Source organism: Octodon degus, unplaced genomic scaffold (genome assembly GCF_000260255.1).
Source record: "Octodon degus isolate 3935 unplaced genomic scaffold, OctDeg1.0 scaffold00085, whole genome shotgun sequence".
Lineage (NCBI taxonomy): Eukaryota > Metazoa > Chordata > Mammalia > Rodentia > Octodontidae > Octodon > Octodon degus.
The window spans coordinates 4,519,029-4,544,199 of record NW_004524661.1 but is presented as its reverse complement, the minus strand read 5'-3'; the positions used below and the strand labels follow the sequence as shown (position 1 = coordinate 4,544,199).

At 44.6% G+C, this 25,171-nt stretch overlaps 1 protein-coding gene across 1 annotated transcript in view; it reads left to right on the top strand.

Moving 5' to 3' along the window:
* Dock2 (dedicator of cytokinesis 2) overlaps positions 1–25,171 on the top strand; it is a 478,084-nt gene that overhangs the window by 64,155 nt on the left and 388,758 nt on the right. Inside the window, exons 9-21 of the mRNA XM_004637060.2 lie at positions 886–967; positions 6,249–6,384; positions 9,107–9,182; positions 10,116–10,192; positions 10,851–10,976; positions 12,268–12,392; positions 17,502–17,600; positions 20,809–20,881; positions 20,993–21,096; positions 22,401–22,584; positions 22,767–22,864; positions 24,763–24,852; positions 25,016–25,068. Coding sequence (XP_004637117.2) covers positions 886–967; positions 6,249–6,384; positions 9,107–9,182; positions 10,116–10,192; positions 10,851–10,976; positions 12,268–12,392; positions 17,502–17,600; positions 20,809–20,881; positions 20,993–21,096; positions 22,401–22,584; positions 22,767–22,864; positions 24,763–24,852; positions 25,016–25,068 — 1,323 coding nt within the window. The remainder of the gene's footprint in view (positions 1–885; positions 968–6,248; positions 6,385–9,106; positions 9,183–10,115; positions 10,193–10,850; positions 10,977–12,267; positions 12,393–17,501; positions 17,601–20,808; positions 20,882–20,992; positions 21,097–22,400; positions 22,585–22,766; positions 22,865–24,762; positions 24,853–25,015; positions 25,069–25,171) is intronic.

Below are 25,171 nucleotides of genomic sequence, written 5' to 3'. Positions count from 1 at the left end.
GTTTCCATGATACTTACGATCAGGTCAAGATCCTTGCCTGGCTTACCCGGCCCACATGGTCTGTCCTCTCCTCTAACTTTTCTTTTATTGCTTCCCCCTTGAATCTGCTTCTTTGCAGTATCAAGCTCCTCCTGCCCCAGGGCCTCTGCATACATATTTACTTAGCCTGAAAGCTTCCTCCTTTTTGTATTTTGTCAATTTTACTTGTCATTCCTCAGCAAAGACCTGACCTCCCTGACTACCCAGACTAGCTTAGGACCTTCTCGTCAACACCATCACAATATCCTGAACTTTTCCATCCTAGCAGAGCTTCATATAAATAGTCATTACAACATTTAAATAGTTAAGTATATCTCAAATAATGGCTAGCAACTTATAATATATGTTCCATTGCAGTGTGACATGGCATTCAAGGAAGTATCCCACGTTTAAATGGCAATTTAAAATAACTTTAATCTTCACTCAGTCATGAGAGTGGAGTGGGCTGGAAAGGGTGAATACATTCTTTATGCCCAGAAAAGCATATGGACGTCCTTTCCCTTCTCATCTCTAACTCTCCATACCCTCTACAAAGGATACAGTTATTCTTCAAAAGTATTGGGCAGCTGTGCCAGAATTTGCTAAGCAGATGGGGGAGGGAAGAGGGTGTGGATATATATATATATATATATATATATATATATGTTGATAATTCCTTCCTCTGCTTGTCTAATGCCTGTCTCCCAACACAACTGTGGTCTCTGAGGAGGAAGAGCCATGCCTGTCTCAAACACTAATATGTTCCCAGCAGCCAGTATGGTGCCAGCACAGAGTTTGTGCTTTGTGAGTATTTTGAATTAATGTGGCAAGCTCTGTGCTAACACACTGTCTCTCCTCTTTCCACAGTGAGAACTACCTGGTACGCTGGGGCAGCAGGGGCTTCCCGAAGGAGATTGAGATGCTCAACAACCTGAAAGTGGTCTTCACGGTGAGTGTTCGCTGTCCGCTGCTTGCCACGCTCCACAGTTACAGAGATGTGAGCCTAGAAGTGTGGCTAGTGCAATGGTCAGTACGGAGTGTGGCCTTTGTGTGGAGATGTGTTTTGAGCTTTATGCAGAGATGCGGAACTGGCAGAGGCACTGTCTGTCCCAAGGAAGCTATTTGGGAGACAGATTTCTCCTCTGTTAGAGTTTGGGTCTGGAAGCCCCCATAAAGCCTCATGTAGTCATGGGGGGAGTCTTTCGGGAGGTGGCTAAATCTAAAGTTTGTGATTGATTCATGGCCCACTGCTGAGATTAGGGGTGCAAGTGCTACATCCACCCTCGGATGCATAGCCTGCATACAATATAAGGGACAGAAAGAGTCTTGTCTCTTCCCTTGCTTGCTCCTGTGGTCTTCCACCACCATGGACCATTACCCTCTGCCATGTACCACCTGGCCTTGAAGCCAGCTGACATGGACTAAAACATCCACAACCATAAGCTAGATAAACCTTTCCTCCTTTAACTTTGGGCATCAGGTATTTTGTCTCAGAAATGAGAGAAAAGTAACTAAGACATCCTCCCTCCCTCCCTCTTTCTTCTGTATACTCGGAGAACACATGCAAAACATTACACACATAAACAAGCACACACCCCACAAGCCTATATAAACAAGGCATGGCAGTTACTGTTTGACTTTCCATTTAATTTACAGTTAAGCTGCTTTTTCCTCCCCTTGAGTTCATGCCTTTCTGATAAACTTGCTGAAAAATACCAGGAAATAAAAGAGCCCTTCCTAAAATATTGACTGCCTTGTTCAGTTGAATATTGTGAATGTAATTAAGGCATAGATGACTAAAGATCTGGTGGGGTTCTTGAGATCGTTTTTCTAAATACCAATACTTACCAGGCAGGACTTACAAAGAAATGCTGGAATCAGTTGTTATTTGAATGATTTATTTGTGAGAGTGAACTTGGTCTTTTAGCTCAGAAGAAGGGAGACAGCATAAGCAAAGAGGTAAATAAAGGTTATCATTTCCAGTAGAGCCCCTTCTCTTATTCTTTTTCCACAATGGCATATTCAGAATGCAACTTTAGGATAGTAGGGATATGGCCTCCAAGCTCTTTGGTAGAGGAGATCAATTATGAGCTTTGGATCTCCCTGCAATGGCATTGCCTGTGTCATCAAGAGAAATTGCAGAGGATGAGTCATGGAGGTATTTGGTTATTGACCAGGCTGATGTGTTAGATCCAGGAGTGACCGACACGCTAGATTAACCCACCTTGCTCTACAACAATTTCCCAGTTACAGCCCATTAAGTGCGATGTCTTATGTTATGTTGCGATTAGGTTGAGATAGAGCTGATTTATTTTGTTTGTTCTTTCCTGAAAAATAGGCCAGAGGCATGGAATAGGACCGTAGGCCTTGATTGCTCTGACAAAGTTTTCTTGGCATCTATAAATGTGTGTTTATTTATGATTAGTTAGAAGGAGGAGCCTATTTATTTTCTTGATAAATAGGAGAGTCCCACGGGGCTTCCTGATTAAAGCACAAGACAGATGTTTCACAAGAAGGAGAAAGGACAGGGAATCAATCAGTGCTTCATTTTGCAGAGAACAAACTCATGATGCATACACGGAGGAAAGGGCATCCGCACATTTGTCACACAGTATTAATGAGGATGCGAGCCTGCCTTTGTGCCCTTCCACCCACACCATGCCACTGCTGCCCACAGTGAGAACTTTGGTTGGTTAAGGAAGCTGGTGCTTCCCTCCCTTGGGATGGTCAGAGCCTTTGTTTTGGGACCAGGGAGATCACGGTGCTCTTTCTTCTTGCATTAGTTCAAGAGCTATAGAATAGGGCCCCGATACATGGAAGATCTACCCTAGGAACTAGGAAACAGCACCAAATAAGCTGATGAGATCCCTGCTTTCCTGGTCCAATGTGGGGGGCTGGGGAGCAGTAGCTAGATGATAAATGAGTCAATAAATAAGCAAGAATAATGATAAAAAGCAATCTAAGCCATACAGATAATTAAGACAGGGTGATGTGATGTGCTGGTCTGCAAGTGACTTTCAATGGGGTGCCATAGTGACACTCAGTGGAGGCATGAGATGAGACTTGGAAGCCATGTGCCATGCTGGTCTTGTTTCTTTCCCCTGTGGACGTGAGTCTATTTAGTTCCTTCCTAGGGATTGGCTCCCAGCTCCTTGGGCTAAGGCTGCTGTGTATGTGTGGCTGATTTCTGACACTCCCACTCCTCACCTGCTTTGTAAGGGTTGCCCTCTTTAGTGCCACACCGAGAAAGCGCATGTACCATGACTCATCCCAGGCTGGGGTTGCTGCTGGCATACTGGAAGTATGTGCAAACCACAGTGGAAGCCTAGGGAATTGTTACATTAGGTGACACTTGCTTTATATCTCGTTGTCCTGCTTCCCTAAAAGCATGGGGTTTGTAAGACTGGAATAGAAATGCTTGGGCAATGTAGACTGGAGCCCTGTTCTCAGTAAGAGTTGCTCATTTACACATCCGCTGGAGAAGAACCTCCAGAGTCCTTTTGCTTTACTGTATAGAGACTGAGATTCTCTAGGGCCGAAGGTTCTTCAATGAAACAGCTCTTAGAGCTCTGATATCTTCCTCTGAGCAAGTTACATTTCAGAACAGTGGAGTTGGACTAGGGTCTTCTCTGGAAACGTTGCAGGCTTATCCAATATATTTGTCTGCTAGGGCCACCCTAACACTGTATCACAGATTGGTTCATTTTAAGCAGTAGAAATTTATTTTGTTACAGTCCCAGAGGCTAAAAGCCTGAGATCAAGGTGTCAGCAAGGTTAGGTTTTCTGCTTCTCTTCCTGGTTTGCGGATGGCTATTTTTACTTTCTGTCTTCTCCATAGAGAAGAATCTTCCCTTTCCATGTGTCTCTTCTCTATTATACTCTTGTTATAAAGAAATTGGTCATAGTGGCCTCATTTTAACTTAATTTCCTCTTTAAAGACCTATCTGGAAATGCAGTCACATTCCGAGATACTGGAGGTTAGGACTTTAACACATGCCTTTTGTGTGTTGAGGGAAGGAACGTAATTCAGGCCATAACATCCGGGAACTTTTCTGGTGCCAGGGCCTCTGTGGCTCTGAAATGCCTCAGAAAGACACTAATCTAGGTATTTTAAAAAGTAAGTAATCCTAATGTGAGAAGTAGTCAAGGATGCAGGTTACTATAAGGGAAGCAGTGTTTGAGGATGGAAAAGGTTTGGATATGTAGAAAGAGGAACGGGAGGTAAGCATTGAGATGGGAGGGAGGGAGTGGTTAGGAAGAAAGATACAGAATTGAAAGTGAGCATTGTGGAGCAACAAAGACACCTTTGTGACAAAAATAGATTACTTATATTCAAATAATAGTGAAGAATCAGTGGGCAAGGACAGCTGGTTATATTGTGTCCAGGCTCTTTCATGTGAACTAGGAAGGTTTAGCGCTAATAGGGTAGGAAATTGGAACCTATTGATGTTGTTGTGGGGAGAAGAATGAAAGAGTAAGTGTGGCTTCAAAAGACGGGTGTGTAGGAGATTTCAGGATGGGTGGGAGGAAGGAGTCAGGTAGGGCAAAGAAGAGGCTGTTCCCACTGTGTGGAGGTTACATAATTGGGATTGCAAACCAGATGCCTACAGTGCCAGGCAGGGCTACAAATGAGTAGAGGAGGTTTTTTTTTTTTTTTTTTTTTTTTTTTTTTTTTTTTTTTTTGCCTGAATGCAACTGCTCGGCTACCTTCCTTCTGTCTCTGCCCGGCAATGTGACCTTGGAGGAGGAAAAGATGGCATCCATTCCTCAAGCTAGTGAGAGGCCAGCTTGGATGAGTGGGTGCTGCGAACTCAAGAAATGTGTGTTTGAACTCACAGCAGCCTGGAAATTCAGGAAGGATTTCTAGACTAGCATCTAGAGGCAAAATTCTCCTTCCTCATGGAAACCTCAGTCTTTGAAGGCCTTCAGCTGCTTGGACGAGGCCCAAAGAGATGGTGGAAAGTAATGACTTATATTTATAGTCAACATGGTAGACTTTATTCAGACCCACAAAGTAACTTCTAGATGAGTGTATACTGATCAGCTGTGTACAATAACTTAGCCAAGTTGCATGCGAAATTTAACTATCCCACACCCAAGCAGAAAGATGAGGGCCACTTCCTGGCCTTGACTGACTCCAGAGACTCTGCTTACCCTGTTCTCTGCCTCCTTTTCAGCCACAGTGAACACCTGGAGACTGCTGCTCTGTCTGGGCCCCAGCTCAGATGTGAGCCATTGGCTTGTCTTCAGTGCATATTTCCACATGAAAATTATTGCTCGGGGAAGGAACCTGTTCCCTGCCAATGGCAGGCCTGGGCTCTCTGCCCTGGTGCTAATCGCCTGCCCTGCAATTCCTTCCCCAGCTGATCAGAGCTGCTGGTGAAGCCCGAAAACAATGGAGATCTGACCTGGGAGGTTGAACCTGTGCCTCAGTTTCTTCATCTGCAAAATACAAATGCAAATATACATACTTCAGAGAGCTGCTAAGGATCAAATAACATGAAGACATATGGGACACTTACCATACAACACATTAATGCATTTCAGTTTTAGATTTTGTCTCTCTAAACACAGCAGAGTGAAGGTCCTTGGTCCCTTGAAATTAGGCGCAGCCATATACCAAACTTTGGCCAATGATATGTGAGCAAAAGTACCATGCCTTGGGGACAGTGGAGCTACCTGAGTCACAAGAGACTCACTGCGGGCCCAGAGTGAGCCAGTGGAGCACTACCTTGTTTGAAGCAAGCTCCTGCTGGGTGGCAGGGTTGAGAGATTAAGGCAGTTTGGTACTGACACAAGTCTGCACCCTCGAAGTGAGTGGTAGCTGTTGTCATTTCCCCACCTTCTTTTACCTTCTTTCTCAGATGCATACAGCACTGATGCGACCATGGGCTTGTCTGCAGGACATGCTAACTGTGAATATGCTACCATGCAATCCTGCCTTGCAACCATGTGCACTCGGAGCCTTCTCTCCCTCTGTCGGGGCAAGGTGGAAGAGCTGGGCCTGAGCACTAGAGACCTGTCCTTTCAAAGCCTTGCCTTTCCTGTCTGTTTAGTGGGTGATACAGACTTGTTGTCTACATTTTTCAGGGAAGATTGTGCAATTTGTGCATGAATACTAAGTGCTAAGGACAACTGCCAGAAATAACCATTGCTAGATTGGCTTTTGCTACTTTTTTTCATTTAGCGCACGATGTGTATAAACATATATATTTTTTCTTTGCCTGCAGGATCTTGGAAATAAAGACCTCAACAGGGATAAGATTTACTTGATTTGCCAAATAGTCAGAGTTGGGAAGATGGATCTTAAAGATACAAATGCAAAGAAGTGCACGCAGGGGCTGAGGAGGCCCTTCGGGGTAGCAGGTATGATGTACCACCTGGCTACTTTTTATGGGAGTGAGCATCTTACCTCCCTGCATTTTCTGGACTATTTCTTTGTTCCTCCTCCCTTTGTCAGCTCTGCTCTTTGGACAATTTATGCCAGACAGCCCTTTAATAGCTACATTTCTGGTGACTAGAGTGAAATAATTGATGGGTGAGTTCAGATGTACCAGGAGTCTGGTGACTAACGCGATCTTCGGGTCTGGGCAGAGCCTCGGGAGCACCGTGCAGTCTGAGCGGGTGGCGCCTTTGCTGCCCGGCACTGTGAGAAAGGAAGAACAATACAGGCTGGATCTAATTACCAGGGCCAAATCATTTTTTAAAAATGATATCCGGGGCAGGAAATGCAGTTTCACAGAATGAGTCACCCACCATATACGTGACTTCCGGATGAAAATAGACCTCAGGCAGGGCGCGTGGAGAACCCCTGCGAGGCTGTGGACAGCGACGCTGGGCTCCACATTGTTCGCCAAGCTTTAGCTCTCTTGGGGTTTCCAGGAGCTCATCACTCTTGTCCTATTTTAAGGCTTTTTGTTCCATTTGGCTCGCACTTGTACTATTATTTCCCTAATATATTTTCTTTTAATTAACCCATTTTATTTAAACTAAAACACATTTCTTGAAAGACAACCTAAGCACCTGTGACGTGCTCATTTTATTCTTTTTATTAAAATATAAATTTTTAATCGTGTGCCATTTATAATCCCTGTGTACTGTATCTGAACCATTTCTCATTTCGGATGCTCTTGTCTTTTGCAACCACAAACCCACCGGCTCTCCAGCTGCTCCCTGGACACGATTGATGTAAGGGAGGAAAGGGTGGCATCATTGCGAGTTCTCGGGCTTTCTAGTTTAGCGCGTCAGGCGCTGACCTGAGCCAGCCAGGCACATGATGGGGGCAAGCGTCCTCTCTATGACCCTCATCCCTCTATGTGCAAAATGAGACCTTTGGACCTAGAGGATGTGTGAAACCCTCACCTGGTCCTCTGAGTGGGACACTGCTGATGTCACTGTATTCCCCTTAAGATAGGAAGAGTCCTCTGACCTTACTTGGACGTGTGCCATTGTCTTCACCTTTGCCCTTAGGCCATTCTCAGTGTCAGGTGACAAAACTCTAATCCAAACTGGTAGAAGTGTGGGTCATAGGCACCTGGGATGATTCTTTATTTTATATAGCCGAAATATTTAGGGATACATTTAGGGTCAGATTTAAATGGGCCAAGAACTTCAGTGAACTTAGAGCTCTCTCTTAGTCCATCTATCTTTTTTTTTATACTTATTTTATTTTATTTTTATTTTTTCCATAATTTTACTGAGAAACAAATAGCAATGAGACAGTTTCAAACCAAATTGGTAGGACAGTTTCAATAATTAACACACTGCATACATTCTTCCTAGTGGTTAATTGCTGTCAAGATGCAGACATGATATCCTATTTACAAACACTATTAGAACAAATCCCTCTATTCATTAAGAGAATGTAACTATATATTCATCCTAATCATCCATTAGCTCAGTTGTTTAAGTGCCTACTTAAACAAAGCATTCAGGCTCAGGATGCTGTGGTTCTTGAACTCAGATACTCCTGCCAAACCAGAAGATGCCCTGCAGGCAGCCAAAAAATAAAAAAATCCTTCTGACAGTCCATCTGTCTTTGCACTCATTTATTATGAAGAATTGGCTAGCCAGTTATCAGCCAGCTGATTCAAACTTTATCAGCTAAAGAACCAGTAGAAGAAGAAAACATGTCCTTTCCCTGTTATTTGTTGGAGAAGCCACAGGTTCTACATACCTACAGGTCAAATGCTGGACCTCTAAAGCATTGACTCAGGACAGGACATGGTCTCTGAATGGCGAGATCAGGTCCTGTGGTAGGTCTAGAGCCAGAGGGCGGTTGCTGCTCCCAAATCCACACCACAGCAGGGGCTCTGAGATGGGCTAGTGGGTGCAAAGGGGTCACTGTTGGAGAGAATAGATGCTGTTCAGGCAAAGATCATAATTCTTCTTCCTCACTCTTCCCTGATGCAGTCAGTGGCTGTTATCCAAGCTATTTTGATACTTCCTGAGCAGTGGCCAGATGTATGACTATTGGTAGGATTTTGGTTCTATTTGACTAGTTTTCCTCAGCAGCACTCCCAATTCTTTACCCTGCCCTTCAGTGCTAAAATCTTTTACCTTGGTGTTATGGATCTTAGCTGATTAAAAGGGAAATTTCAGAGATCCGGCGTCCCCCTGGAATTGTAGGGTTCACTGGTTTTAAGGCTACATGTCTGTGCCAATGAACTTATTTATGAAAAGATGGTGATCATTTCATTGAATCCTCAAATCCTACAGGGAGTCACTGCATTGGGTTTTGTAGGCACAGTAGATAATTCAGTGTATGTGTTGAATTCAAACCTAGTGGCTTCATTCCATTGCTGCTGCTCAACCTTTTCCTTTTGCTCTCTGCAAAGGCTCCTGCATGCTTCTCCAGTCTGCTGTCCTCCAGCCTGCTTAGTGTTGGGATCTGCCTGGCTGCTGCCTACCAGGAGCCTCACGGTCTCTGGTGTGGTCTCTTGCCAGCTTGCTTACCTTTTTGACTTTTCTGACCCACAGGCATCTCTACTTTGCCTCTTTTCTTAAAATCTCATCCTAATGTGATTCCTTTTTGGTGGCAGTGGGGAAGTTCATGTCAATTCATTTTCTTTTTCTTCTTTTTTTTCAGTTATGGATATAACAGACATCATCAAGGGAAAAGCGGAAAGTGATGAGGAAAAGCAGCACTTCATTCCTTTTCACCCGTAAGCAGCCTCCTGCTTCTTTCCATCCCTTCCACCCTTCCTTCCTCATGCAGGGCTGCTGAGGGCAGGTGCCCTGGCTCGCTGTGTCGGTGAGAGGGTGGACAGGTGGGGCCTTTCAGGAAGCTCGGGAGAATGCTGGGCTCAGTGCCCAGGCACTCAGACTTACCCAGCGTTTCACCTACTCCTTCATCAGATGTTACCCACTCAATATATTCTTACTGCAGCCCTGGCATAGGAGGACACTGCACAAGGCACAGGAATGAAGGGTGCAGGAGTCCACACAGCTGTGTCGTTGTGCATCTTATTCTTAAGAGGTGCACTTAAACAGATAAGCAACAGGGGATTAATGCATTACTTACAAGGGTAACAGGAACCCGAGGGTGTAAAGGAGCAGTGTCTCAGGAGCCTCTGATGGGGAGTCCTAACCTGGTCCTCATGGGCAGACATACCCATGACTTTGAAAGGAGGGAAATGAGGAAGGCAGGCTTCCTGGTCTTGCTCAAAAAAGAATCGTCAAGGAAGTAGAAGCCCTCGTTTAAAAACATTGTCCATACTTAGTCTCCAAAGGTGTCTGGGTAATGAGGCCAGTGTCTGTGGATTAAGGAATGTGATTAAGTCTTCCCAGAGCAAGTGGAATCTTGCAGACCTTGTGGAGCATAATCTCATGTTGAGGGCTGGAGAATCTTTCTTTCTCATGAGTCTTTCTAAGGAATGAAAAATGATGTCTACTTGCAGCATTGGCATTCCCAAATTTCAGAGCTATGATTTCTTTGTGAAAAAATGCACTGTGCTTCCTGATAGCCTGTATGTTCTCAGCGGACATAGGCGGGCTTACAGTTCACTGAAGGCATTCTGAGGGGCTGAGGAACTCCCTGGGGTGCCTTGGACCCCCTCAGGGAGTCATATGCACATTTGTGCTCTTTTCTTTCGCAGGGTCACAGCTGAGAATGACTTCCTACACACCTTGCTGGGCAAAGTTATAGCCTCTAAAGGCGACAGTGGAGGACAAGGTACAGTTCTAACAGGCAGATGGCATGAGGCTGCTTCAGCCCAGAAACCTGACTGTTCAATAAATACATCAAGACCCTTATCCCTCAGAAACTTAGCTCTCCTCCCAGGCAGACCATTGGTAAGACTGGGAGCATGCAACGTATATTTCCTGAAACAAATGAGAAGCATGTGCTAGAGCCCAGAAGAAGAGACGTATTCGTATATTCTGAAAATCTTTTGTGTATCAAGTACTTTCATGTTCTTTTGTTGAATTTCATCCTTATTCCTATCCTGTGAGGTGGACAGATATTGCCATCCCCACTTTAGACAGCCTGGGCTAGGGGCTGGGGATTTGGCTCAGCAGTAGGATGCTTGCTTAGCAAGCTACAAGCCCTGGGTTTGGTTCTTAACACCAAAAATAAACCTCCCCTAAAAAACAATTCAACCAAAAACATACAGTAAAATAGAAATCCTAGGCTTAGAGAGGTGAGATAATTGCCGGAGGCTGCTATTGCTGTACACTACTGTTAAACCTGGAGGTGTCTAGCCACTGAGGCCCCTGGGCTGGGTCACTGTAGCCGCTGTTGTATGTGTCTGCTTCAGTGGGCTCTCCAGCAAGGATGGAGCCATGGAACTGAGTAAATGACTTGGATCTTCATGGTGAGTGTTCCCTTCTAGGTCTTTGGGTGACCATAAAGATGCTGGTAGGCGACATCCCTCAAATCCGCAAGGACTATCCACACCTGGTGGACAGGACTACCGTGGTAGCCCGGAAACTGGGCTTCCCTGAGATCATCATGCCAGGTGGGAAGCAGCTGCTGTGGCTTGCTCCTGGGGTGCTCCTGGGGAGGTGGCAGTGGCTTGGATTGCCCGATCCAGTTTCTTTTCAAAGCGTCCACTCTTTTCCGTTGCCTTTCTCCGTCGCTTTCTCGGAAGGTAGCATGAATATACACATATTTCTCCCTCGCAAATGGGATTCACGCTTAATGTACATGATGCCCCCTCAGTTAACATGCTTATTTGTAGTGTGTTCTTCAATTGCTTTACCACTGAATAATTTATCATGGGCATCAGTTGTATTTTGCTCCATGTAGGACAGTTCCATTCTTTGTGCAGGAACATTGTCATTCTCTTAAATTTTTAAATTATTTTTGTTATGTAAGGAATCCATGCTTATTGTAAAATATGCAAATGACATGAAAAGGCATAAAGTAAAAGGTAAAAGCTCCCTCAAATCTCTGTTTCCAGGAATATCCACTATAATTAACATTTTCTCAATATGCATGTGATTTTATTTATTTATTTATTGTGTGTGTGTGTGTGTGTGTGTGTGTGTGTGTGTGTAACTGGGGATTGAACTAAGGCCCTTGTGCTTGTCAGGCAAGTGCCTATTCTACTGAACCACCTCTCCGGCCCCATGCATGTGATTTTAACGTCAGATTATGTGGAAACTCCCTTGGAATATCTTTTTCTTGCCTGCAGAATATCTTTTTCTTGCCTGCAGCCTGAGTCTTGGGCTTCTGTCCAGGATCACTCTTGCTGATTTACCCTGTTCTGTGCGTGGTTTCATGGTGGTTCACTGGGGCCTGACCTGTGGTTCCGCCTTTCTCTCATTCTCTATTCCCTGAGCATTCCCTCACAGGATTTTCCATTCCGATCCTCCCTTTTCCTGGAAGTCCTCTGCATTTCACGTCTAGCCCCGTGTCCCTAGGACACGGAGCAGCTCTCCCTGTCTTGCTCCTCTCCAGTGAAGGTCTGTGGATGTGCATAGATTATTTGGTTGCTGTTCATGGGCCAAGACAAATTCATTTGGCGATTTCCTTTGCCTTCCCAGAAGGTGTCACTAGAGGATGGAAATTAAATGATTTTAACATAGAGAAAATATGGCCAATTTTTGACCATCCTACACGTTTTTCCACAACTGATTTTCTGGTGCTCCTTCATCCCCTCTGTGGCAGGTAAAAACCCTTTTTCTGCACAGTTCTGCTGTTGATTTCATTACTCTGCTTCCTGCAGTCTGCACCCTCTCTGGTTACTGAGGCCTCTCCCACTGAGATCCTACCCAACTCTTGTCTCCTTTCCTTTTCTGCCACAGGGGATGTCAGGAATGACATCTACATTACTCTCCTACAAGGTGACTTTGACAAGTACAACAAGACCACACAGAGGAACGTTGAAGTGATCATGTGTGTGTGTACAGAGGACGGCAAGACGCTGCCTGTAAGGACCAGGGCTGTGTGGGACCATAAAGATTTGCTACCATAAAGATTTGCTTTTCTTCTCCCTTAATGTGTTCCCTAAATGACAGGGTCCCTTGGGACAGTGTTGAGTATTGTGAGAAACACCTTTTCAGTTTGGTTGGCACAGTGTCCCCAAAGAAGACCTCATGTTGTTATGCCTGTACACCTAAGCAGTTTTGTAGCATCTGTTCTTTTCTTTTCATGACTCTTACTTCTTTTGTGTGTGTGTGTGTGTGTGTGTGTGTGTGTGTGTGTGTGTGTGTGGCTTGGCCTCTGCTTATAGCTTTGCTTTATGCAGTTAAAATGCTCTTGTTGAAACTCGAGCAGTTGGTTTCTTTTTTCAGACAAAATCCATGGTAGGAAGGAAGATCAATACAGAGCCTTGGGCTGGTGTGGAGACTCAGGATGTCCTCAAAGCAGATATTCTCAATGCTTAATCCAACTCCCCAGTGCTCAGCCAGAAATTTGGGTGGAAAGCTTTATTCGCAAATTGGTCTCTAGAGGGCTAGCGGAGTGTACTCACGAATGCAAAGCACATGGCTATATTTATACAGCATATGTCCTGTACAATATTTGTCAGGCATGTTTACATTTATTTACTTTTATTTCCTTTAAGGTTGTCAGCAGTTGTGTCCAGTGTGTGGGAGGGTTTTGCTTCTCAATTTTTCCTTTTGGAATACTTAGCTGAAAATAAAATCAGCTCTCAGCAGAAGTTCTAGCATGGGCAAATATCCCTCTTAGGCCGCTGTAAGGGATAAGATAGCAAAGTAAGGTAGGAGGATTGATCAGAGGGAGGGGTGAAGATTGGCAAGTTGTCAGTTCTAGGCCTGGAGCTTGGAGCTCAGGCCTGATATGTCACCCTGTCCCTAAGGACATCTGGCCTCCCCAGGGGAATTGCAGTGCCTCAAGCTGTGTGATAATGCACTTCCATTACCTTCTCCCTCTCATTACATGGGGAACCTAAATAGTTGTCAAGTGAAGCAACTCACCCAAGGTCGTAGGGTTTGTACAGAGATGCCTTTGATTGCAGGTTCTAGGCCATCTTGAACATTTGCTTCACTGTAATGGCTGTAGAGTTTTTACAACTGTCTCTCATTTTAAAAATGAGGCTGATAACTGCTTCTATGAAATTCTGGAAGATTTAGGATTATTTTTTTAAGTACAGAGATGCTTACCATTGACTTTTTCCCCCTAAAACTGTCCACATTAATTAATATCCACTTGAACAAAATCCTAGCAGTCGTCTCATCCTCCTTTTATCAAATGATAAAACTTTTCTAAAAAACAAAGTAAGTGGGAAACACTTGGCTCAAAGGAACACAAAGAAAGAGCTGAGGGATTTTATCTGAAAGGAAAAGTTGCATTTCGCCAATGTACAGACCTTTGCTTTGAAGTTATTTTTATCCAGTACCTGTTGGAGAACTTTGTAAGCTCAGACTCATTTTTAAAACATTGATATGCCTGCCTTTCCTGTGACCAGCAGAAAAATTAGAACAAACAGTTGGCAGGTGAGCAGGCATCTTATCTTCTTTCTGAAGTGTCCTCACCTCCACCCCTGCTGCCCTTTCAAGTTGCACCAAGGCTGCCCAGATGCGCTTATCAAAGATGAATGCAGAAGCTTGCATTCTGGGGGCTGAGGCAGAAAGGTAACTGTGGGGCACAGTGATAATTTGCAGTTTCATTTATTAGGGAAATTATGAGGGAGTTCAGTGGATTGACTATTGAAAATTGCTAAGTAAGCCTGTGGGAGGCTTTTCTTTCCTTATTTGCAGAAATAAATATTACTGCCTAATTAAGTGTCACAGAGTATATTCAAATGCTCGTGTTTTATACTGTGGGTTCCTGTGGAACAGTCCCCTTTAGGAGCATCAGTTTCTCCTCATGCTCCAGGTGTAACCAGTGTTTGGCAGAACAGGAGCAGAAGGTAGAGCCACTTGGGGTTTCCAGGATGTTGCTAAGATGGGGCTGTTGCACAGAAGCTCATGGGGTGGGTTCTCAGATCAGACAGAGTCCCAACCCCTCCCTCATTTCCAGTTAGTTGTGTGATCCTGGACGAAGGTTTTCATCTATAAATGAGGAAGTTTAATCTCCTCTCTTGGGACTGCAGGTGAAACACACAGTAGATGTGTAGGGTCTGGGATGTAGGGGATGCTGGTAACAGGAGGGAAAGCAGCGTTGAGAGAAGAGAATCCAAGCACAAGGGAAGCCCTCGGAGGAAACGGAGTGAGTCAAGCCAGCGGTCCAACCTGAAGCAAGTTGCCAGGGAAGTGCCAAAGTCCAAATGCAGCCAGGCCAAGAAACACATGCTTCATTGAGGCCATAGCTTAAAGTGGTAGAGACAAGCGCTGAGGGCAGGGTGACACAGTGGTTAAGTCCAGGACCTCTGGGTCCAGGCTGAAGCCTAGGGCAGTGTGGATTAGTTACATGACTTCAAACAGGTTCCATGACCCCTCTTAACCTGAGAATCTGCCTAAAAATGGGACCAGCAATTGCACTTTACTCTTGTGACTATCAGATGAGGTAATCTACATAATAGGTGCTCATTAAATTTAGTCATCATTATTAGAAAGGCATAATGAGCTCTAGACCTGAGTCTCACCTTCAGGTGCTAATTAGCTTCTTCCTATGATGCGGCCTCGGTACAGAGTGCACAGCCTGCTTGAAGGCCATTCACATCTGAGGTATTGTCCTTCCTCACCGGGAGTAAGCAAAGCGTGCGTTGGCACCTTGGCTTTTCCTCCTGCTGAGATGTCTCTTCCAACACCAAGTCGGCACTCAACCTTCCAGGCTTCGTGACTCTCCCCCTGATTTTCAACTGACCTTAAATTGCCGACACCGACCAGGCCCTCATGCCATCAACTGGAAGTCATGAGAATGGGAGATATGAAAATTATTGCAGTCTGACTTGAGATATGTACAGATCTATACTGTCCCTAAGACTGGGCTCATTCTCTGGCCACGAAGCTATCTCCCCACACTGCAGCATTCAGTCTGATCCTTGAAGTGCTGGAGCTGGGGAGGATGTCTTTGGTCTTAGTGTGTTGTTGAGGCTTCCTTCTTTATTCTTAGGAAATCAAAAATTTTCATCTTCAGGATAGTTTTGTGATATTCAGTTGCCTGCCATAGAGCAATTTTACTTTCACCAGAGATATATGTGCATTTTCAGATTTTATAAGCTACACGGGATTCACTGAAGTTACAGAAACTGTAAGCCCATAAATGTCACTAGATATAAATCTCTTTAAAGCTATAAGACTTGTAGGCTTTTACAGAAAGAACACTTGTACAGGAACTAAGGAATCTTGGATATAGTCCCAGCTCTGCTATGTTTTGGACACGTGCTTATCCTCGCTGAGCCTCAGTTTACCCAAGTGTGAAATGAAGACAGTGACAGTCATCATTAGAGGTAGTTTGTGAGGTTTGAATTGAGTGAGGTGGCTTACAGGATGCTGGTTATTAAGTATTCTCTAGGTGGTTTGAAAACCTTTGGAAGAGTGTTTCAGTTCATTGCTTCAAGAAGTTGTGAAAGGTTTCATACAATAGAAAACCAAGAGGTTAGCGTCTACCTTCATTTCCAGCTCCCTTGTTGTCTTTGTTTTGTGAGAGGTAAGTACTTGGAAAAAGCTCTGCTCTATTTTCAAGTGGATTTTGTTTGTCAGCAAATACCGTCAGTCAGTACTGAAACTGAGCTCTTTCTTTTCCTCTGCCTTGGAAGCAAAGCGGGGGTTTTGCAGGCAGAGTGGGAGGACACTTTACCCGAGGGTTCTACTTTTGTTTCTCTGGAGACCATGGAGTATCTAGTTGTGGCCCTCTTTGGTGGCACAGACTGGCAGGGGTCACGGGCTCATTGGAAACTAGTGAGAGGCATGAACTTGCTCACCATCAAAGTGTCCAGAGACACATAGGACTATGATTTCAAAATCTGGGGTTTAAAAACCATTCACCGTGTCCCTAAAAGTCCAGAGACTGAGATTAAAAATTAATTATTCTGGTTTGAAAACTACACTTAGGCTTCTTCTTGGTGATCCTGGTTTGGATCTTGTGTTGAGGCTGAAACTGCTCGAATAAAGAGGTGGAGGGCAGAGTGGTGGGGGAGAAGGAAACATAGAGGGAAGAGAGAGAGCGAGCGAGAACATGAATCAGGTGCTGGTGTATACAACTTGTATATAATTCCTGGCAACCTTGTTCTTTTCCCAAATGCAGAAGGCCATTTCTATGGCAAGGAATCAAAGCCTAAGTGCACACGTGGTGCCCATGCTCCGTGCTTGCTCTCCACTTGTAGTGCGTTCCTGCATTTCTGCTCCAAACCAACTCAGGATTCCTCTTTCAGATGCCTAGCTCATTCTCTGCAAGGCATCCTCCCTGCATGCTCAGCTGCGCTCATCCTCCTCCATGCCTCAGGACTCTGTCTGTCATCACGTTTCACAAGCTCAGTGACCGATGGCTCATCTAATGTCCTCTCCGCAAACTGTGAGGTCACATCCGGTTGCGTATCAGGTTCATTCCCCTTCTTTGGGGTTTCACATGGGCCTGGCACCCACAAATGCTCTCTCACTCTGGGATGAACTGAATCACCTGCCCCAGCTTCTCTGAGACTTGGTCTGCATGCAAGGCACCCCGGTATCTTTCCCAAGCTGATGCTGTCGCCCACTGCCCAGCGACCCCTCCCCCACCTTGGAGTGTTTGCATTAGCGCTCCATCAGAAGGAGCACTGCTTGGCTGAGCTGAGCCTGCTTGTAAACTTTGTGCACATTTCACATTGGGGAAGCAAATAGGATTAATAAGACTGTCAGAGTGCAGTAACTCCAAGGCTGGTTACCATCTGCAATGAGGCAGCCATGTCAGCACCTGCCACGCTCTGGTGGTTCCCAGAATAGGAGTGATAGAGTTCTGTAGTTAAGCAGCTGTCACTCACCAGCCAACCATGCTCATGTATAAATCCATCATGTAAAAGGACCGTGATAGGGACCTGGCAGAAGTCAGGGAAGGCAGGTTTGTCCTGGGTCCTAAGACAGGACCAAAAATTGCCCAATCACTGGAAATGCAACACTGCAGTGTTTTCTTTCTTTCTCTGTTTTTCTTGTGTCAGAATGCAATTTGTGTGGGAGCTGGGGACAAGCCCATGAATGAGTATCGCTCTGTCGTGTACTATCAAGTCAAACAGCCGCGCTGGATGGAGACAGTGAAGGTAATGAGAACAGTCATAACAATGGAAACAAACATGTATGTAGTTCATGTGGTGGGCCACTTTTTTCCCCCATGCATTCCATTTAAATAATTCATTTGGGGCCAGCGAGATACCTCAGTGGACTAAATGCCTGCTTAGGCAAGTGCAGGGACTGGGGTTCGATCCCTGGCACGACATGCCGCATTGGTCCCACCCCTGGGATGTGCTGAGCCAGCAACCAAGTAATCCCAGCACATGGGAGGTTAAAAACAGGAGGATCACTATGAGTCAGAGCTGGGTAATGAGACCCTGTAACAAATACATAAATGAAAAAAAAAATTCATTTGTTGATTACCAAGTAGATTTGCATCATACTTTCCTCATTTTACAGAGGAGGAAACTGGTGCAGAAGTAAGTAGCCTGGCCCTGATAACACTACCAGGAAGGGTCAGAACTGGGCTGGGAAGCTGGGCCTGCTGGCTTATGGTTGTGTTCTTCACTTCTACCCAAGGGAGTAGGAATGGACTGGAGATATTAGCATTCTTTCTCCTTTTTATGAGACCAGTGCAGTAAATTAAATTAGAACCCTACACGGTCGAGAGCTCATGCTTCACCTCTGTTATTCATTCTCTGGGTAGCCGATCTGAGCAAGTCATTTGGCCACTCTGCTCTGGTTCCCTATCTTTAAAATGGGAGGAACAGGATGACTGTGAAGACAAAAGAACTCAATCCACACAACACCATCAGAGAAGTCCCCAGAAGGGGCGCAGGGAACACATTTTTGATTAGACTTGGCATTTGTGATTGGTGTGAAAAATGGGACTGTACTCTTGAGAAGCCAAGGCAGGAAGATTGCTATGATTCCAGGCCAGCCCGAGCTACATAGCAGGACACTGTCTCGCAATACCAAAAACAATTAAATAAAACTAAACTGAGCAGAAGTGGATACTCCTTTGGGATGTCCCTCCATCAGTAGACTCTTGGTTCTGCAAGGCAGTGTAATTCAGTGTGGTGTGTGCCTTTGTCTTGCTCTGCATGCTGGGAGGACAAGAGAGGGAGCAGGCAACGATTCCACACATGTGACACAGGTCATCTCTAAGGCCCTGTCTTACAACACCCCGATCCAAGCAGTCCATGGAATACTAAATCATCATTCATTAAGATATAGTTCATGGTCATATAACTGTGAGAAATTTCACAAAAAGTACAGACCTTAAAAGGCTTTCTTCTTTAGGGTTCTCAGAGCCTTTCAGATGTACACATGCTCTGAAGAGCTGCACAAGGAAGAGAGAGTGCAGAGACTTGTCCAAACCTCATCAACTGTAGCATCTTTTCTTTCCTAGCATCATACCCAGGTCTAGCATCGCTGTTGAGCACTTTAAAGAACTTCCTTACTCTAATCTAAGCAGGTAGGAGGCTTGAGAGACCCAAGTACTGTGAATAGCATGTAAGAATATAGCATGTTGGATTTTTTTCATGGAATATCCAGCTCAATTTTGGGGAGAATTATGACTATTCTTTCTGAGGGGATACAGTGGTAAAACCATCTTTAGTTCTGGGTTACAACAGAAATCACCATCAATGAGGGTGCAGTGCTATGTGAGGGGCTGTCCTGGATTTGAAACAATACCCTAGCCTACTTGAAATATTAGCCCAGTTAACAGGCACCCTGATTCTTTTGAAGAAATGTGAAATTGCCCAATAGTGTTCTTGCGGACAGTGCCCAGCCCTTGGAGCTGTGCACTTCTGTTCAGAGGAATGACAAAGCTTCCCATCAAGTGTGAGCCCTGAGATGCCTAAAAGATGCCCTTTGTGGATAGTTCCTCAGATAGAAGGGACCTTAACCACAAATATTTGCATTATCAAACTATCACACTAAGCAGGAAGGAATATTCTCCATTGGATTAAGAATTTATAATTAATTCATTGAATAGTAAGGCTTGATAACCATGTCAAGTATCTCTGCCGTATAAATTGGCACTATTCTTTACTCACTTTGTGGCATGGCTCTAAACTCAGTGCAGGCTCATGACTTTTTGTTGATGATAGCTGTTGATACTCTAGTGGTTCTTGTCTTGTCAAGAACATCCGTATGTTCCTCAGTGATTCCCCTGTGCTCACTTTCTACAAAATGTTGAGCTACCCAACTTTGGGATTAGAGAACTATTGAACTGGGTAGATTGTGTTTGCCCTCTTGTACCCTACTTAGCTTCTGGTGCACAACTGTTGTATGGTACCTGGTGTGAACAGGTAACTCTTCGGATGTGCAGATGTCGCTGTACATGGATGTCCTACACACTGCAATTTCTGGCTACCTTTAAGACTGAAATGAAGGGTTGACTTAGACTGCAGGGGCCCAAGAGCCACCCAGTTCATTTGCTTAGACTGAAACACAGACAGGAGGGTGGACTTCTTCTAGGTCAAATTTTACTTTCTGGAGCAGAAACTGCTGCAATGTGTGTACCTGTTTGGCTTTAAATAGTCACTGATGTGGTTGCAAAGTTATTCATTTTAAAAATTCCAGTATTGCTCTTGCAGGTAGCTGAGCTTTTCTGCATTGGCTTCAGTTGCACATTGCAGTAGAGCTGTGAGGCTTCGCGACTTGGGCAGCCCAGTGCCCAGCTGAAAGCACCTTAATTAATGCTGCAGCAGACCCCCCACCAGACAGTGGTGCTGGTTGACCAGTGGGTGATTGTCTTGGCTTAGGGTTGTCAGAAGTAAAATCATCTGCATGTGTCCAACCAGAGAGGAGATGACCACTAGGATTTTTTCAAATATTATTGGGTTAATGCACCTTATTAATTTACATAAATGAGAGTCCTCAAGCAAACTCCCTAATGGCCATTGTTAATTTGCCAAACCCTGCTGCAATTGCCAAGACTCCTGGAGTGTGTAAGGAAAATGTGCATTGTGCAGTTTGCAGTGCATCAAATCCTGTGCTAAAGTTATGTGACTTTTATATCAATTGGGGAGATTCATTTTTCCTCACTATAATTTACAGACCTCTTTTCATTGGCTGGGAATGCAATTTGCCAAATGGATTGCATTTGGTACTTTATTTTCTCTTCATAGCTAGTTCTTATGTAATTTATTTACAGTTCATCAGGCTTGATGGATGGGTAGTAAATCAGCATGCAGCACTCACAGCTGAATGGTCAGGTTGCTTTGTGGGGGGTGCAAGGGGACCTTTAACTTATTGTCTCCTGAGCTGTGGTGTCTGCCTGCCTAGGTGGCTGTCCCCATTGAAGACATGCAGAAGATCCATCTGCGTTTCATGTTTCGACATCGGTCCTCCTTGGAATGTGAGTAACTGTGCAAATGACATCTCCATAGCTTCCTTAAGGAGGAGAAGCAAACAATAGCTGGGAGGACTATGTGTCATTTCTTTCCTGACCTCACAATGCTATTTCCAGCTAAAGACAAAGGAGAAAAGAACTTTGCCATGTCCTATGTGAAGCTGATGAAAGAAGATGGAACCACTCTGCATGACGGGTGCCATGACCTCGTTGTCCTCAAGGTACAGTGCAACGAAGGGGCATACAGGAAGGAAAGGGAAATGGCAGGATGGCTTAGCAGTTAATAGCAGGCACCCCAAGATCACACACATGAGGACCCACTAGCTATGTGGCTTTGGACAAAAGTCTTAACTTCTCTAGATTACTGTTTCTTCATCTGTAAGCCCTCTGTAAATCATCTTGAGGATTATACAAGATAGTGAGTGCACAGTCCCCAGCACTGAATAAAAGAAAAGGAAAAAAAAAAAAAGAAAGAAAAAGAAAAAGAAGGGCTCATGACTGTGTAGAGACCTCTGCAGGATGTGTAAGAGATCTACGAGAAACATTTCTTCCATATGGCCTCAGTTTTTCATGTGTCACATGGTTCCTAACTTGAAAGCTATTTTTCCCAACAGATTATGAAGTCTTTTGGGGAGAGACCCAGTTGGAGTCAGTTTTCTTTTGACTTAACCCCAATCAACCTCAGCTTTCTCACCTGTGAACTGAAGATGACAGTGGAATCTGCTTCATATGCTTGTTGTGAGGATTAAATGAAGCATACGAAGCCTTGCAGAACACCTAGCACCACTCCCAGTGAGAGATGAGGGCCTTTAACTAAGATCCCTGCTAGTCCTGCCTCTCTGCATTCATTCCAGCATGCTTGAAGCGCTTCCCAGTTTATCCCTGTGCTATGTATTCTGCATTTTCCTATTTAGTCTACTGAGAAACTCTATGAGGTAAGGGAATGATTACTCCTTCTAATCATGAGAAAAATGAGACACAGATACATCAAGCAGTGAACCCAAGATGACATGAAATAGCGAATGGTAGAACATTGCCTGGTCCCAGAGCCATGACCCAGTGTCTTGTTTTCATTAACTTCAGCTTTAAGCTGGATTTCGTCTCTTACTGATGGCATCGCATACATGGATTAAGATGGGTTAGGGTGGATTAAAATTTCCTCTCTGGGAATCTCTGATCCCCCTTCTTCCCCTCATTTCTCAGTTTCCAACTCTCAGTACTGGGGACAGGACCCAGGGCCTTGTGCATGCTAGGCAAGCGCTTGACTACTGAATTGCTCCGCAGCCCTCCATTCTCTAATGATGTTCACTGAGCCTTTGTTTAGTTGATCAACCCCTCTTCCGTCAAGGCATTTTTGGGGAATAGCAGCCCCGCCTCTCCATTAGATGTTCACTAATTCCCTGATGATTTTGCTCACTATTTCTGATGCTCCTGACCTTACAGGGTATGCTTGGGCCACAGGAATCCCTGAGAAGGTCGCACATGGAGTCTGGACTTGGGGCAGTAACCAAAGTGTTGTTTCCAGGGGGACAGCAAGAAGATGGAGGATGCCAGTGCTTACCTCACTCTCCCCTCTTATCGACATCATATGGAAAGCAAGGGGGCTACTTTGAGCCGGAGCTACAGCAGTGTTGGGGGGCTCTCTGTCAGTTCCCGAGATGTGTTCTCCATTTCTACCCTGGTGTGCTCCACCAAACTCACCCAGAATGGTAATGCGGCTGTGGAGCGTTTTGTCTGTGGTATGGATGTGTACACGTGTGTGTGTGTGTGTGTGTGTGTGTGTGTGTGTGTGTACGTGTACACATGTGCATAGGTGTGCAAGCCCAGAGAAGTCCTACTGTGGATGCTCTAGGCTGTCATAATGATGCTATTTGTCTGAATTCTGTTGTAGTGGGCTTGCTGGGTTTGCTGAAGTGGCGAATGAAGCCTGAACTTCTACAGGAGAATTTAGAGAAGCTGAAGATTGTGGATGGAGAAGAAGTAATGAAGGTCAGTGGGGCCTCATTGTGCTTGTGGTAGAACATTGTTAAGTCAAGCATAACTGCCATGGAGGAGAAAAGCCTGGAAGGAGATAAGGTGGCTTTTCCTCTGATGATCAATCTACTGGCCCAATTCTCCATGAGAAAGCCTTATGGGGAGATACAGGGGAAGGATTTGGCCAATGGCCTGAATACTGACTCTTAGACACTCTGGCTGTGTTTGGTCTCTGGAAATCAGTTGGCCTGGATATAGACCTCACCTCTTCCACTTACCATAGCCAAGATCACTATTTGTATGCAAAATGATGATATTTATAAGTATTCAGCACAGTGCCTTACATGCAACACACAATAAGTGATTAAAGGCAATAAGATATACAAGTTCAATAAATAGTGCAGTGTCTAGCTTTTCCATCACTGAAGCGCAATGCCTGACACCCACAATTTAAAGAAGTCTAATTTGGATCAAGGTTTTAAAGAGACTCAGTCTGTGGTCAGCTGACTGCAGGAAGAAATATAATAATGGCAAGGCATGGCAGAACAAAGATGCTTTGTCCATGGCAGCCAGGAAATAGGCAGAGGAGCAGTCCCATGGAGAAAGGAGTGAAGGACCGATACTAGATTCAGGGCTACCCCTCCATGACCACCTAGAACTATGCACCACCAATCCCATGGGTGGACTCCCAGGCCATTCCGGTTGACACTGCACCCTAACTGCCACAAAGTGTAAATTTTTATTTTGCTGTTATAAGTTGCCATACATAGTAGTATAGTAGTAGCGTGCTCTCAGCATGACATGCACATTGCTAGAAATAAAAAGTATTCTTAGTTTATGCTGCTGGGAGAGCATTATGTATTAAAGATGAGGAAGACGAAGACCTTAGGGCTTCTATTCTAAGTGAAGCAAGCAGAAAACAATGCAAATGTAAGGTATATTATTGTGTCCTCATGCTAGTGGAGAATATAAATTATCTAAAGCACAGATCTAATTAAAGCAGCTCTCTTCTCCAGCACTATGAGTTGGAACATGTGTTTTCCAGCAGTCCTGGTGATCTGGTTTCCACCAGGAATATGGTGTAGCTAGAAACTTTCAGATTAAGCATCTCTTGTGGTAGCCCTGGGTTTTGAGGGATTATAGGAAGTGCTGCCTCATTTCTTGGGAGAGAAAATTTGCTTAGCTGCACAACCCTGGAAAAACAGTGATAGCGTTTCCAGATTAATGCTTTCAATAGAAACTATTGACCAATCTATCTCCTTTGGCAATGGCAAGGGAAGTCCCCCAGGCGGCCCTCTGATAAGGTCCATTTCCTTTGGGCAGCTTGGAGAAGTGAGTTGGGAGAGATTCAGCTGGCCCTTTTTATAATTCTTTTCTTCTTAAAAAGTTTGTTATTGAAATGTAATTATGCATATGATAAAATAGGCACAGAGTACTTACAAATCATTGAAGTTTTATGTATGTACATGCCACATACCCAGCACCCACACAGAGATTCAAAGCACTACTGAAGTTACCCTCACACACTTTCTCAGTCGTTAATCCTCTAATGGGCAACCACAACAGGAAGGTTTGGCTCCTCTTAAATTTCCCAAGAATAGAGAAACAACATATATTTTTATCTAACTTATTTTAATACAGTGCTTGTGTGGTCGATCCCATCTTTGGAAGTGAAGTGGTTCGCTCTTCTGTATTGTGCAGTGCTCTGTCGTGAGATAAGGCTGTCATATATGCATTACTGAAACACAATCCTTGCTGCCATTATGGACAGTCAGGGTGCTCCAAGGTCTGGCTCCTGGGAATAATGAACCCTTGAAACATGGCATGTGGCAGGTTCATGTCTCCATTCTCTTGCATAGATTTCGGGGACACCTGTTCCTCTCTCTGAATGCAACCTTTCTTTTTTTGTTCAGTTTCTTCAGGATACTCTGGACGCCCTGTTCAACATCATGATGGAGCATTCTCAGAGTAATGAGTATGACATCCTCGTCTTTGATGCTTTGGTAAGAGAGGGGGGCAGGTGTTTTGTGACATTTGGCATGAATGCACAAGAATATCGAAAATAATGGGCTTCATGGCTCTTTTTTATGAGATTTTTTTGAGGCATCATAACTTCTGGGAACTAGACAGATAAATAAGCTGCTGTGCTCCTTCATTTCTTTTTAGTTCATTTGCGAGCCTGGGGCACAGTGGGTGAAAGGGGAATTTTCACTGTTGATGTCAGATTGACACTAGTTGAAAGCACATGAGGTTAGATTGTGTGAATGATTGCCTAGTGATGACAAACCTCTGTGTGTGTGTGTGTGTGTGTGTGTGTGTGTG